This window comes from Theropithecus gelada, chromosome 15, assembly GCF_003255815.1.
Source record: "Theropithecus gelada isolate Dixy chromosome 15, Tgel_1.0, whole genome shotgun sequence".
In the NCBI taxonomy this organism is placed as follows: domain Eukaryota; kingdom Metazoa; phylum Chordata; class Mammalia; order Primates; family Cercopithecidae; genus Theropithecus; species Theropithecus gelada.
The window spans coordinates 48330580-48345778 of NC_037683.1; the positions used below are offsets into that span (position 1 = coordinate 48330580).

Genomic DNA, 15199 nt, shown 5'->3' on the forward strand with positions numbered 1-15199 from the left:
GTGCACCATTGCACTCCAGCCTGGGTGACAGAGCAGGACACCATCTCAAAAAGTTATCTTTAAAAAAAAATGATTTGGGGCTGGGTGTGGTAGCTCATGCCTGTAATCCCAGTGCTCTTGGAGGCCAAAGCAGGAGGATTGCTTGAGCCCAGGAGTTGGAGACCAGCCTGAGCAACATGGCAAAACTCCATCTCTACAAAAAATACAAGAATTAGCCAGGCATGGTAGGATGCACCTGTAGTCCCAGCTCCTAGACAGACTAAGTGGGAAGATCACCTGAACCTGGGGAGGTGAAAAAAAATTTTTTTAAACATTTGTTCTTGTATGAGAGTTTGTTGTATTACCTCCCCTTTATTAAAAAATACAATAAAAGAGATCATTGTTTTTTGATTAAGCTACATGTTACAGAAAGTATAAAAAGCCACCCAGGTAATGATTTCATTTTGTAAGTTTATGTTCTCTTCTTTTCCTTATAGAATGGACATGGTGGTGGTCGAAGTCAGCAGACACTAGACAGTAAGTATACCAGCAAGCTACTCTTGTCATGGCTGGTGCCAACCAAACAGAGGAAGAAGATAGCTCAAGTGATGTGGAAAACACCAGTTGGTCAATGGCTCATTCGTTAAAAAGCAGCCCTTTTGCTTTTTTTTTTTGGACCAGGTGTTGGCTGTGGTATTATTAGAAATGTCTTAGCCACAGCAAGAGGGAGGTGATGGTCTCATATTCTTCTGCCCTAATCACACTGCACCACAAGTGCAGCGTACAGTACGCATCTTAAAGATGCTTGGGCCAGGCTGGGTGGCTTATGCCCACAATCCCAGTTCTTTGGGAGGCCAAGGCAGGCAGATTGCCCAAGCTCAGGAGTTTGAGATCCCCTGGGCAACATGGTGAAACTCTGTCTCTACTAAAATATGAAAATTTAGCCGGGTGTGGTGGTGCGTGCCTGTAATCCCAGCTACTTGGGAGGCTGAGGCACAAGAATCGCTTGAGCCAGCTTGGGCTACAAAGTGAAGACTCCATCTCAAAAAAAAAAAAAAAAAAAAAAAAAAAAGTACTTCTACAGCAAAAATTACTGTTCTTGTTCAGGAAAGATAGGCTCATTGTCTTTAGGACCTGAAGGACTGTTGCTTAGAAAGAGAGATAAATGTTCACTGTGGACATTTGGGAGAAAATGAGGCCCCCTTCCAACAGCTCAGTGATTACCAAAGATAGTACAGGCGAATCCATTAATTGCTTCTTTTCTGTAGTTGACCAGCTTGTCTGTGATTGTTTATAGTAGTTTTCTTTCTTTATTCAGGAAGGCAAATGGATGGGGAAGCCAGAAAGACTCTCTTTAAATAGGATTTCCTGGGAGTGCGGATATTGAAGTTAAGCAGACCGGGGTGAGCCTCAGTTGAAACTGTAATGACAGATTTGGAGCCCCAGGATTTTGGTTTGACATTTGCTGGTATTGTTGGGCTGCCAAGTCTGTTTGGAGATTCGTTGGTCATTCTGAGCTTGTTGGATGACAGAGGAACTTTTTACTCTAGCAGTGGTAGTGGCAGGTTTCTTTTGTCTAGGCATGGGTCGAGAACTGAAGTATCTGGGAAGCAGTGTACATTAACCTACTTTTCATTTCCCATACTCTCTTCTCCCTCACTTCCTCCTCTCCTTCCCTCCCCATTTTGTTTGTTTGAGAGAGGCTTCCTGTGAAGCTGTTAGCATCGTAATACGAGGCCCAGGGCGGTACCTTTTGGGGTCTTAGTTTTAGGTGAGGTTTATCTATCGTGTCTTTATACAGTTTATTTATGAACAGGTTTATATATGGAATAGACTGCCAATAAAAAGAAGGCCTCTGTAAGAACTGACCTAGGTGTAAGTTGACCCTTTCATTGCTTGTGTTTGTTTTTGACCTGCCCTTCCTTTAGAGACAAGTGCTTTCCCTGGGTTTTAGAAGGGTCAAGGTTGCTCCTCTTTCCTAACTGGAAAAGACAATGATGTTTTATTTCCAAGCACATATCTGAGTTGTATGTGTGGACAGCACTGAAACTGAGTCTTTCCACAGCTAGGATTGAGTGTCTCCACATTCTTTCTGAAGCCTACGAAGCTCATGTGTGTGCTTTGAGATTCATCTATTCAAGTACATACCAAGGAAATGCTCACTGTGCATTTGGAAATAGGTGTTGGACAGTAGATGTGTGTTCTTCCTGCAGATGTTAGGTATCTGTGTCTCTATACAACATATGCATCGACCCCTGTCTACCTTACGTTGGCCGTGAGCATTGGTAGAGTCAGCCTGACTTGGAAGCATGTGTAGGTGGTCTCACCTGTCAGCTTCTTTCTCCCCCTTGCTGTGCCCTTTGAGGAGTTTGCCTCATGTTATAATTCTACATATTAGGCTCAGCACCTGTTTTTCTTTCTGGATGCATCTATAGCTTAGGTTCCTTTAGGTGGAAAAAGTATGTTCCCATATAGGATAGATTGGATTATAAAGGTGTCATTTCCTATTCTTTGCTGCATCTTGAACACCTGAGCATGGTGTGTCCTTTGATAGTGTTGTTTGACAGACAAGGGGCTATCTGGCGACATGCTTGGCATTTTCCTGGGGAATGTAACTTTATGGACGTCTCAACTGAGGCTGACATGTCACAAGATATTGAGCATATTTTCAGATACTTAGGATTGGTTGTAGAAATAAACAGATCTGTTTCTTACAGCTACTTCGTCCGTTCCTGCTCCAAAGACAACAGGCCCTCCCTCTGCCCTCCCATCTGTGAGCTCCCTGCCCAGCACCACCTCCTGCACTGCACTTCTGCCGTCCACATCCCCACACACTGGCGACCTGAGCAGCAGCCCTCTCTCTCAGCTTAGCAGGTATGGGGAAGGTGTGGACCCAGAGTGAGAAGTACCTTGGGGCAAAGTCCTGGAGCTCCTGTAGAAGGCTGCTTCCATGAACAGAGCACACTTGTTGTCTCTGACATGATGTCCCGAGCTTTTGCGTTACAACTGTAGCTTAGGTTTTGGCCAGGCTGTGCCTTAAAACCACCAGATAGGGAAACCTTGCCTGCTTGGACGGCCTCTACTGGCACAGAGCACTGGGTCCCCTGGGAGTAGGGTGAGGCCAGCAGCTCCCTCCTACCTGACTTCGCCCTCCAGAGGGTGCCTGAGCCTAGACTCTCTGGCCATCGCTGGGCCCGTGTCTGTGAGGTGGAAGGAGAATGATGGATTTCTGAGCAGGTGTCTGGCCTGAACTTTCCATGGCTGAAGAAGCAATGTTATTAGAACAAGGTGTAGGAAAATGGGCGGGGTTGCTACCTCTGTCTTCTGAGGAGTGTTCTCCATCACTCTTTAACCAGGAGCAAAAGTGGGTTTGATGGGAATTGGCATGTGGAGTTGAGCATAGGAACTTTGATCCCTCATTCACAGATTGAATGGGGTTGTCAAGGATGACTGTGTTCTTACTGCAACTCTGTCTTGACTTTTGGCATCTGAGGAGCAAGTGGATGTCATTGAGGGAAGCTGGCTCTGGAGTTTTCCAGACCTCATGGCAAGTCATTCTCATCCACCAGGACCCCATCACTGGGCTCTTTGGGGATAAGGAATGAGGAGGGGTCTGAAGCCGGTCCTTCGCTAGGGACTAGGGACAAGTTTGAATCTAGCTCACTGAGCCACGTGTGTCTTGTTCATCTGGAATCACTTGTTCAGGTGGACATACGGCACTCTGTTTTGTCTTCTAGTTCGCTCTCCAGCCACCAGAGCAGCCTCTCCTCTGCGCACGCAGCCCTCTCCTCGAGCACGTCACACACAGTAAGTGTCTGCGCGGCTTCCTCTTCCTCCACCATGCTTAGGGAGCCTGGAGCTTAGTCAGATGCAGCTGGAGCTTCAGTCTGATTTTTAGTATCTGATAATCTAGAGTTGCTTGGCGGAAATGTCTTGATGGCATGATCTGGTTCGAGCCTCCGATTTCCTGGGCACCATCTGGGGGACATCTTGCTTTCTAAGTTTGTAGCACCTGGGAAGAATCTTTGCTCCAGTCCTCATCTGTCATTGGCAGGACTGTCAGGTGGTGACCTTGCTCCCACGAATTTGCTGTTTGATCTTTCCTTGTGCCTTTTTTCCTGACTCTGCCTCAGAGGCAGAGATTGTGAGAAGGTCGATGTTAGAGAAGGGAGTCTAGAGGGTGGAAGCAAACATGCACTGCCAAGAAGCCAAACAGGAGGCCGGAGTGGGAGCACCAGCTGGGAAGTGTCCTCATATGCCAAAAAGTAGCCCTAGATTATGGTCATTGAGGTGTGGCTCAGTGGATCGTGGAGCTGTGAGCATGGTTTTAAGTGGTAGGTGTCAGCCAGACTGGTGGCTTGTGGAGTGAATGGTAGTGAGATGGAGATGATGAGGCGGATTGTAGAGGGCATCCAATGAAAACTTAGGAGAGGCTGGAACGTCTATTGGGAGGATAGAAAGGTGCCTGGATTAACAAAATGTCCATGCTCCTGGACAGCAGGAGGTGTTGGGTGAGGTTGGAGTAGGCAGGTCCACAGGCCGAGAGGAAGGATTAGGGTGCAAACGAACAGAGGAGGCAGGAAACTGATATGAACTTGGGGTCCTCTGAAGAAGGCAGCAGCTCACTAGCAGAGTGAGGTGGTGGAAAAGGGACGTCCTGTCCTTTCCTCTGGATCTGGCTAATGCTGTGGCTCTCACACGCTGATGTTCCAAGTCAAACCTTACACAGAATCTTTTATAAAACACACAAGCTGCCACTTTCTTTTTTTTTTTTTTTTTTTTTTTGAGACGGAGTCTCGCTCTGTTGCCCAGGCTGGAGTGCAGTGGCCGGATCTCAGCTCACTGCAAGCTCCGCCTCCCGGGTTCACGCCATTCTCCTGCCTCAGCCTCCCGAGTAGCTGGGACTACAGGCGCCCGCCACCTCGCCCGGCTAGTTTTTTTTGTATTTTTTAGTAGAGACAGGGTTTCACCATGTTAGCCAGGATGGTCTCGATCTCCTGACCTCGTGATCCACCCGTCTCGGCCTCCCAAAGTGCTGGGATTACAGGCTTGAGCCACCGCGCCCGGCCTTGCCACTTTCAAAGTAGAGCACAGTGTGGACACCTCTGCCTGTCCCCGTGCCCCTGCCCTTGCCCTCTGTGGCTCATGGGAGCCGTGAGCTGACCTCAGCAGGAGCGCCATGGGGCTGCCCTCTGTGTCCGTGCCACTGCTGCCTGGGAGCCCATTGCTCCTGCACTCATGGTGAGCTGCACTCTCCATCTCCTCAAAAAAAAACTCCAGATCATGTATTCCAACCTGCCACAGCCAGAATCGCCTCATCCAGTGGGTTCCATACTTTGTCAGCATGACAGAACTGTGACGTTGCTAATACAGTTGTCCCTCCATATTTGCGGGGGATTCGTTCCAGGACCGCTGCCTACACCAAAATCTGCACATTCTCAAGTCGCACAGTTGCCCCTGCAGAACCCATCTCTAGGAAAAGTCAGGCTTCCAAATATGTGTGTTTTCAAATTATGCATGCCTGCATTGGGTTGAAAAAGAAATCTGCCTGTAAGTGGACCCATGCATTTAGAACCTGTTGTTCAGCCGTCAACTGTTTGTTATAATATTTCATCTTAAAAGTTATAGAAAGATAGACAATGAAAAGTTTTTTCTTTTTTTTTGTTTTTTTGAATTGTTTAAAATAGATTTTATTTAAGCCAGAATAAGAATGCAAAATAATCATGAAAGAAATTTTGTGCCTGGGTTGACCACAGGAATATGTGATATTTTATTATTTGCTTTTGGTATAGCATTTATAAAGTCACAACAAACTTGGGAAAAAAAGTGACATTCTGAAGTTCAAAAATTTTACTATGTTCTACAAATCTTTTATTATTAACAATAATAGATCATCCTTCAATAATTAATAGAAACTTAATTATTTGAATAAAAGTTTTGAATATAAAATTAAGTTTTTTGAATATAAGAACTTTTTCTTATATTCAGTTTTGAACCTAAATGTCTAATCACAGAGTACTATTTAGAAAAACTCTGGTAGGTATATTTTATGGCATGCAGGGACATAGCTATCAGGGACAGAACGGCTTAGAGATAAAAACACAGACTCTGGAACCAGACTGCTTGGGTTTGTGTGCCTGCTCTGTCCTTACTCCCTGTGTAAAAACGGGCAGGTCAATTAACTAACTTCTATGTGCCTCTGTTTATCTTTTTAATCTGGAAAACTGAGATAATAGTATATACATCATAGTCATGGCATGACTGTGAACATTAACTGTTAACATATGTAAAATGTTTCAAATGGTAACTGACATACGATGAAAGTATACAGCTTTACTTTTTGAAGTAAAAATTTTAAATGTTATACAAAACATTAATAAATTACATAGTGTACAATGTTAGGCAATAAAAACAGGGTACATAATTAGATACGATGTATGATTGAATTGGCTTTTCAAATAGGTTTAAAACAATCCCCATATAGAAAATGAATGTCTACCAGAAAAATTATAGCTTAATAAGAATTTCTGTTGCAACCTAAATTAGTGTTTGTTTTACTCAGTAGATTCGGTATTCCAACTTCCAATTTCCAAGTAGCCCAAAATATTCCTTTTTCCCCTGTAAAAGTGAATTCCACAGCTCTGCAGAAGCCCTGGGCTTGGCTGGGGCAAGGACCTCTCAGTGACTCTCTGCAGGCCCACCCCTTGCAGCAGGCTCAATTCTGATGTGTCATGGACATTCTGGCCTCTAGAGAAAAATCAAAACTGCAAATTTTAAATTGGAAAAAAAGCCAAAAATCAAACGTATCCTTTGATCTACTTCTGCTATTCTTGTCAATTTACAATGAAAAGATTTTCTGTCTCTCATCTACTTGGCTCTACCTTTACATTTTCTCAATCCTTTAGATGATTTTTCTTTTAATAAATAGAAGTCTAAACATGCAGTGCGTACATATAGTCTTTTTGCCATTATCATCTGCCCTTTTTTTTTGAGATGGAGTCTCACTCTGTTGCCCAGGCTGGAGTCCAGTGGCGTAGTCTCGGCTCACTGCAGACTCCACTTCCCAGGTTCAAGTGATTCTCCTGCCTCAGCCTCCTGAGTAGCTGGGGTTACAGGTACACACCACCACGCCCAGCTAATTTTTGTATTTTTAGTAGAAACGGGATTTCACTATGTTGGTCAGGCTGGTCTCGAACTCCTGACCTCGTAATCCACCCGCCTCAGCCTCCCAAAGTGCTGGGATTACAGGCGTGAGCCACTGCGCCGGCCATAATCTGCCCTTTTTATCGTTTTCTCTTGGTACATAAATGAGAGTATTTTATGTACAGTGTCCTTCAAATTTTTTCCCCACTTGTGTATCCCCACAAGTGTATTTTGATGTTTCCATGTTGAAACATAAGGGTTTTGTTGTTGTTGTTGTTTTTCCCCACAGTTCTGCTTTAGGGTCGTTTTCAGTCTTGATACTACAGAGAATGTTGCATTTGATAACCTTCCTATGTTGTTTCATGTGTGTAGCTGTATGTAGCAGGTCAGTCCATGATATGGAACAGCAAAGCATTTGTGATTTTATACACATTTCCAGATTGCCCTGCATAGTGATTTGACCCTGTTTACCTCCCACTGGCAGTGAATAAAATGTCCCGTTACACCATTGCCTCCTCAAAATGGTGTTATTAAACATTCGTATTTTCTTAATATGTTAGCAGAAAAATGGCCCATCAGTCTACTTTTTAATGAGATTGTACATCCTTTTTTATATATATTTGAAAACCATTTGATTTCCTTTATGTGAGTTTTTTATTTTTATTTTATTTATTTATTTATTATTATTTTTTTGAGACCGAGTTTTACTCTTGTGGCCCAGGCTGGGGTGCAGTGGTGCAATCTTGGCTCACTGCAGCCTCCACCTCCTGGGTTCAAGCGATTCTCCTGCCTCAGTCTCCCTAGTAGCTGGGATTACAGACACATGCCACCAGGCCCAGCTACTTTTTTTATATTTTAATAGAGGCAGGGTTTCACCATGTTGACCAGGCTGGTCTCAAACTCCTGACCTCAGGTGATCCACCTGCCTCCGCCTTCCAAAGTGCTGAGATTACAGGCGTGAGCCCCCGCGCCTGGCCTGTGTGAGCTATTTATATTCTTGGTTCCTTTTCTTGTCAGGTCTTTGGTCTCTGTTTCTGTATTAGGGAGCCCTTCGTGATGGGAAGTATAGGGATTTTTCCCTAAGTTTGCTGTTTATGATTTTTTTTTACAGAGATCTATGTATTTTCTTCCATTTTCTCATAGTTAGATCTTTATCACTCTCCATCCGTACTTAAAGGAAATTTAAGTATCTTCTCCTGCCTTTGCTTCTCTGGGCCCATCCATCAATGGGGAGTTGACTGCATAGACCCCATTGGATGGACTGAGCGAGGCCTTTAAAATTGGTGTTGACCTTTTAATCCAGCAGGTTGATGTCCTCCCAGTTCTGGAAGGTCAAGGCCAGAGACAGGAACCCTGTCGGGCAGCTAAGGGAGAAGAGACTTGCCGGATGACTCTTGAGTCCCTTTCAGCAAGTGAGGACCTAGTTCCCTAGTGAGCTTCTCTTAGCGATGGGGAATGTTTATTTTTCCTTCTGAGACTAAAAGGTTGTATATATCCAAGTACACTTGCAAGCATTGGTCAGAGCTGTTCCAGATTTCTGTAGCAGGTGGTGGGGAGTCTGGCTCCTCGCTAAGGAGAGGACCTAGATGGCGGGCAGGCCGTTGCATCCTTTGCCCTTTTCCTGGTGGGGCTCTCTCCAGCCTAGTCCTGCCCATCTGTGCTGGAGGAATAAGATGCCTTGGAGCCCCAGGAAACCATGTTTTTGGCTGTCTTTACTTTGGTGAATCTGTTCTGATGTTAGCTCCTTAAAGCCAGTAGCCAGGTGGGTAGTGACCTGTGGGCATGGGATGGCGCAGAGAGTTAGTCTGCGGAGGCAGGTTGGGTCCTTCTCCTGGGCCCTTCCTGTTGTTTGGCTTTTCCTCTACAAGTTTATATGCTGCTTTCTATGCCCTGGTTTGGAGACTGGTCTCCCTCTTACAGAGCTTTTCCTCCCTTTTTTGGAACTTGCTTTGCCCACCTAGGTGTACCTCTCCCACCTACCCACTCGGAGCTTGAAGTTCTTCATAGGACCCTGTTGCTAGGGTTGGGCAGCTGGGCGGGGCTCCTGGAACTTGGGGCTGATGGAGCGTCCGCTGGTTCACTCTTTCTTCCCAGGGGCACCTTGTCAAGCAGGCATAGTGGCAGGCCATGCCCTTTTAGGTGGGCCCTGGTGAGGCGTTGGTGGACTGAAAGATGTCACCAGGTTTTGGAGCAAAGGCCTCTCTCAGCCTCCTGTTGTTTCCAGACCACAGTGGCTGAGAATCCCAATAGAAGGGAAACCTCCAAAAGATTGAGACTTGCGCTGGGCTTCCTGTGGCCTATGCTCGCCTCTTCTCAGACTGTTTGCTTTGCTCTGAGATAGGTACTTGTCCCATATTCAGATAGTCTGTGTTCATTTATGATCCAAAGTTATCTTGGGATTTCTATGCCCTCATTTTGGATGCCAATGCATGAGCAGCTTGAAGGATTTTTACAGAGTTGTGGTCATTAGAGCTTAATGTTAATAGTTTTGATGTTCAGTTTATGTATTGTATCCTGATGGCTGGAACCAGCGGCTGTGTGAGGGGCCACAGTGAGCACTGAGCATGGTGCCTCTCACCTTAAGGGAGCCTGGGTAGCTACATCATCACCTGCCTGCTCAGCCTTGAGACTATGGGCCCAAGCCCCAGGCCAGTCTCTTCCCAGCACCCTCCCCTCTGCCTCCAGATCCATGTGTCCTGGCTTTTCTTTTGCCAGCATGCCAGTGTGGAGAGCACCTCTTCCCTCCAGTCCTCAGCCAACTTCTCCACGGCAGCAACCTCCGTCTCGAGTTCCGCATCCTCAGGCGTCAGCCTGTCCAGTAGCATGAACACCGCGAACAGCCTCTGTCTGAGTGGGACCCCCACGAGTGTGTCCAGCAGCAGTAGCAGGGCCGCACCCTTGGTGACCTCAGGTATGTGCTCCAGAGGCCTTTCCTGCCCACCCCTGAGCCCCTCAAAGGTGTCTGCTTGGCGTCCCAGGAAGGCAGTGCAGGTGTCAGGAGAGTCTCAGTCCTGCCAGGTGTGCTGTGTGTTCCATTGACCTTGAGGCCTGATCTCCCCACCCCTGATGGGGATGAATTCTCCCTGGCAGGATTCCTGGCCTCTGTGTGCTTCTAGCTTTCCAATCTTTCCTCTCTGTTCTTCCCTGGAGCTGAGTTGACATGGTGACTTAGAGGGGTCAGGGACGACTTATTGTGGGCTCCTCGACTGCAGACCTAGGCTGTCGGTAGGCCCAGCAGACTATGATTTGATAGTTGCTGCTAAAACCCACTTTGAACTCATCCTGTTCCTCTCCTGGCACTGCATGGCTTCCTTGCCCTCTTTGGAGGAGGCAGATTCTTTTTATATTTCTCTTTGCTCAGTGCAGTGGGACCTTAGGGACTGGGGGAAAGGGGCTGCTTTTGTCTGGGCCCAGAACTCTCTGACGCTGAAACAACCTCAGTGTGGTGGCCGGGCTTTCTGTCTCCCCTTCACTGCTTTGTAGAATGACCCTCTGCCTCATTCGGCCACTGCCCTTCTTTGAACCCATCTGGGGTAGCTCAGTGACTGTACCTCCTCCTGAAGCAGCTGAGGACTCTCACTCTTTGTGGTGACTACTTCACTCCATTTGATTTTTCCCTCTATACAGGCAAAGCACCTCCAAACTTGCCTCAGGGGGTGCCTCCCCTGCTGCACAACCAGTACCTCGTAGGTCCTGGAGGACTGCTTCCTGCCTACCCGGTGAGTGCTTGGTTGAACTCCTGGCCTGCCCAGCTCCCCTGGCCTCCGGGGCTGGCACCTGGCAGGAGCCTGGCATTGGGCCCAGGTTGCCCACCTCGAGCTGCCCTTCCATCCCTGAGCCCCCCATCTCTGCCCTGCTGAGCCCTGTGGTCTTCCATCTAGACTCCGTGAAGGCAGGACCTGTTCCCATAACAGCTGATCCAGATCCCATTCCTGGGTGTGTTACAGCCCCGCAACCTTGTTTTGACTCCTAGATGGACCTGGGCTTCCCAGGGGGTGGTATGTGGTTCCTAAAATACACATTCTGGTTCTCACACAGATCTATGGCTATGACGAGCTCCAGATGCTGCAGTCACGGCTGCCAGTGGTGAGTTGGGGTGTGGACTGGTCGGAGCAGAGGGTTCAGAATCTTTTACATGTCCCCCCTCTTGTGGTCTTGGCTGCCACCCTGTCTGGCCCTTGGGATCCTCTGCCTGAGGAACCTCTCAGCACCACTACTGAGAAAGCTGTTTTCATCTGGCGGTTGTGCCAGGCGTGACCATAGCTTTGGCACAGAATGTCCAGTGCTCATCCCTAGGAAACATGAAGGCCTTTGGGACCTGGGGCTCTGGTAGGCCATGCCCCCTGCTAAATGTTGGTGCTTAATAATCTTCCCTCCATCATCTTGTTTTCTCTCTTCCTCTCTTTTTTAAAAAGAAAACCCATATGACACAAGACATGGAGGTTGCTTGCTTGGCCCTGGAGTTTTATAATGTCTTCCTTTTCCTCAGAGTACCATATTGCGTCTTTGGTCTGAGGTGGCCAGTGACTGCTCTTCTGCCATCAGCTGAATGAGTGGCTTGAGCTGATGGTCTTTAAGATCTCTTCTAGGTCTGGCCTCCCATCTAGATTTGTGAGAATTCCTGCCCTGGGACGTCCCTGTTGGTTGCAGCCTTACTCTGAGGCCAGGGTTGCCTCTTTATTCTGACTGTTGGTGCCAGAACGCAGTGTGGGCCTTTCCAGGGATAGCCACATGAACACAACTGTGGGGACAGAAGGCAATAGAGCCGCTCCTTGCCCTGCCCATGGGCAGGACTTCCTCCTGGGAGCCACTCTCTTCTTGCTCTGCCATTTCCCGGGGCACTTGTCAGAGAGTTGCAAGCAGTTTGGACACCCGTGTCCACCCCTGCTGGATACAATCTTTCCTGTTCCTGGAGGAAGAGGCTTTCTCCCTTGTGCAGTGCCGCCTTCTCATTCTTCCCTGTTGGTGTTGCCCCCTTCTCTGCTGGACCACAAAGAGCTGATGGAGCTGCTCTTGTTTCGGAAGAGTAGCCTTTTCCACTGGCTGGCCATGTTTCCAGAAGCAGAGGCCCAGCCTGGGAGCTGAGCAGCTTCTCCCCACTGCAAACCAGCGGCCCTTTAATCTGCGGGCCAAAGACCCAGAGTGCAGGAGGTGGTGCTGAGCCCCGGGATTCCTCCTGCTTCAGGGGCTCTCCATGGTCTCCACACGTATTCAAAGCACTCTTTTGGCTTTTATCACTTTGTGCCTTAGAGAAAACACCCTCTGGAGCCCACCTTTTGAGATATGTTGCTCTTTCTATCCCTCGAGTTTTTTGTTCACCTCTGCCGCTTGTGAGCCTGGTTCCCGCCTGGAGATTTCTCATGTTCTGTGAAAGGGCTCCCCCTTCTGGGCTTTCTCTACTCCCGTCCTCAGTTGTGCAGCTCTGTGCATTCCCAGCTCTGCCTCCCCTGGGGGTTCTAGGCTGCTGTGGGTTTCCAGAAGGTTTCCTGGAGGGTGTAAGTGCCATTCCCAGCCAGGATGGCTCCTTTCTGGCCATGATCGGGCACAGCCCAAGGGCTTTCCCTGTCCTCAGGGGCCAGGTGTGTCGGGAGTGCGAGGCCCTGGATGGTGAGGGAGGGTCAGGTGAGGCCTCCTCCTCCACGAAGTTCCACTGTGTTTTGCCGTCTCTGTCTCCACACTGTGTTGTATCTGCCATACTTCCCCCAAGTCCTAGGCCAGGGGTGTCCAGTGTTTTGGCTTCCTTGGGCCACATTGAAAGAATTGTCTTAGGCCACACATAAAATACACTCACATTAAAGATAGCTGATGAGCTTTAAAAGATTTGCAAATTTCATGTTTTAAGAAAGATGAATTTGTGTTGGGCCACATTCAAAGCTGTCGCAGGCCGTGGGTTGGACAAGCTTATCCTAGACCGTGTCAGTGTTTTCAGAGCAGTGTAGGTGGTGACAGGCCAGTTCCGGGTTTCACCTGGGGTCCTGCTCATTCCTGTGCCTACCTGGCACTGCCCCCTGTCCCCCCTTAAACCTTTCAGGCCCTTGTACTTCTGTTGCCTCCTTTTTTGGGGCTGCTCTGTTTAATCAGCTTTCTTAGCTGCTCTGTAGTCTCTCACAGAAAAGCCAGTGAAGTGGTTCAGCCCGAGGCATTCACACAAGCATCTGCCTGTGGTGTCAGATGGATGTTTGAGGCTTGGTCTGCAGCAGCTCTGCCTGGCGAAGCTGCAGGGTTGGCTGGTCTGTGTGCTTGTGTGTTAGGCCGCCTAGTTGCACACTCCTCTGAGGGGCACCATTTACTTGGTGTTCCCTGGGACTGCTGGCTTTCAGGCGTGCAGTCTATTTCAGGAGTGTAGCATCACCTAAACTGTCATGGGCTGGTTCTGCTGTCCTGGGAGTCAAGCAGGGCCAGTCGCTGATTGAGCCTCCCTGGTCTCTCCTAGGACTACTATGGAATTCCCTTTGCTGCACCCACAGCGCTTGCCAGCCGAGATGGGAGCCTAGCTAATAATCCGTATCCAGGTGAGTTTGCTCAGTGGATGAGGAGTGGCCCAGGGCCGGCCTAGCACAAACTCCAAGAGCTGGGAAGCAGCAGCAACAAGGCTGAGAGAGGCCTCTTGGCAGCCTGTGCCGAGCTGGCAGCCAGACCTGTTCCTGTTTGCGGAAGCCAGCGTGGCCTTTCTCTGGTTGGAGGAAGGGCAGTGGCTGGAGTCAATGCTTTTTCCTAGGTGATGTCACGAAGTTTGGCCGTGGGGACTCTGCATCCCCTGCACCCCCTACCACACCAGCTCAGCCACAGCAGAGCCAATCACAGACCCACCACACAGCCCAGCAGCCCTTCCTGAACCCTGCACTGCCACCTGGCTATAGCTACACTGGCCTTCCCTACTACACAGGCGTGCCCAGTGCCTTCCAGTATGGCCCCACCATGTTTGTGAGTATTTCAGCGGGTGTGACTGTGTCTCCTGGCCTTGGGTTGCTGGCAGGTGGAAACCTGGGACCTATCTTCCAGCAGGGAGGGAGGGTCATGATTCCACTCCGTCTTATCTGGCCTTCAGGAACTGTTCAGGCTGGGGACAAGGTCACTTTCTCCTGCTGTGTTTAGATCCAACATGTGTTGCACTAATGAAAACACAGGTCCCCTGTGGTTGTAGGTATGTCAGCTGCTGCCTTAGGCTCTGGCAGGGGTACCTGACCAGCCTCAGCTTGCCTCTTCCTACACTAATACCTCATCTGCTTGCCCCACCAGGTCCCTCCAGCCTCAGCCAAGCAACATGGGGTGAACCTCAGCACTCCCACACCTCCCTTCCAGCAGGCCAGTGGTTATGGCCAGCATGGCTACAGTACAGGTGAGGGGTGCTCCCCAGAGACACACGGGGTCAGACAGGCTTGCGTGGCTCACACTTGCCTCTTATACTCTGCCACGCTAGGTTATGACGACCTGACCCAGGGGACAGCAGCAGGAGACTACTCCAAAGGTGGCTATGCTGGATCATCGCAGGCACCAAACAAGTCTACAGGTTCTGGGCCTGGCAAAGGTAGCGTTTACCTCTCCTTTCCAGGATAAGGCCTGGAGTGGTGGGCTCCTGCCTGATCCCCTATCAGGCAGGGCAACCCCTGAGTGCCCCTGGAGGTGGGGAGCCTGGAGCTGGGAACAACTGCTGTGGGGAACAACTGCTTTTCCTCCTAGGAGTATCAGTGTCTTCAAGCACCGCCGGTCTACCTGATATGACTGGTTCTGTCTACAATAAGACACAGGTGAGGGACAAAGGTGGGTTGGGTGTATAGGTTTTTGGGAGGTTACAGCCCAACCTGACCTTCACCATTGTCGTCTTTGCCCTGCAGACTTTTGACAAGCAGGGATTTCATGCAGGGACCCCTCCACCTTTCAGCCTGCCCTCAGCCTTGGGCTCCACTGGGCCCCTGGCCCCGGGAGCGGCCCCTGGCTATGCGCCCCCACCATTCCTGCACATTTTGCCAGCCCACCAGCAGCCCCACTCCCAGCTGCTGCACCACCACCTTCCGCAGGATGCCCAGGTGAGCACAGTGATGGAGGTAGCCACCCTGCTCTAGGCTAGGGGTTCTGC

General features: G+C 49.1%; 1 protein-coding gene and 1 non-coding gene across 3 annotated transcripts in view; both read left to right on the plus strand.

Moving 5' to 3' along the window:
- UBAP2 (ubiquitin associated protein 2) overlaps positions 1-15199 on the plus strand; it is a 135421-nt gene that overhangs the window by 119282 nt on the left and 940 nt on the right. For both annotated transcript variants that reach the window (XM_025358750.1, XM_025358749.1), the window contains exons 17-28: positions 477-516; positions 2697-2853; positions 3717-3786; positions 9838-10033; positions 10750-10841; positions 11161-11208; positions 13556-13634; positions 13841-14046; positions 14362-14461; positions 14543-14650; positions 14803-14870; positions 14958-15149. In XM_025358750.1, the coding sequence (XP_025214535.1) occupies positions 477-516; positions 2697-2853; positions 3717-3786; positions 9838-10033; positions 10750-10841; positions 11161-11208; positions 13556-13634; positions 13841-14046; positions 14362-14461; positions 14543-14650; positions 14803-14870; positions 14958-15149 (1356 nt within the window). The remainder of the gene's footprint in view (positions 1-476; positions 517-2696; positions 2854-3716; positions 3787-9837; positions 10034-10749; positions 10842-11160; positions 11209-13555; positions 13635-13840; positions 14047-14361; positions 14462-14542; positions 14651-14802; positions 14871-14957; positions 15150-15199) is intronic.
- LOC112608803 lies at positions 1962-2042 on the plus strand. The gene has a single exon (XR_003116087.1). It is a non-coding gene; the product is annotated as a small nucleolar RNA SNORD121A (small nucleolar RNA).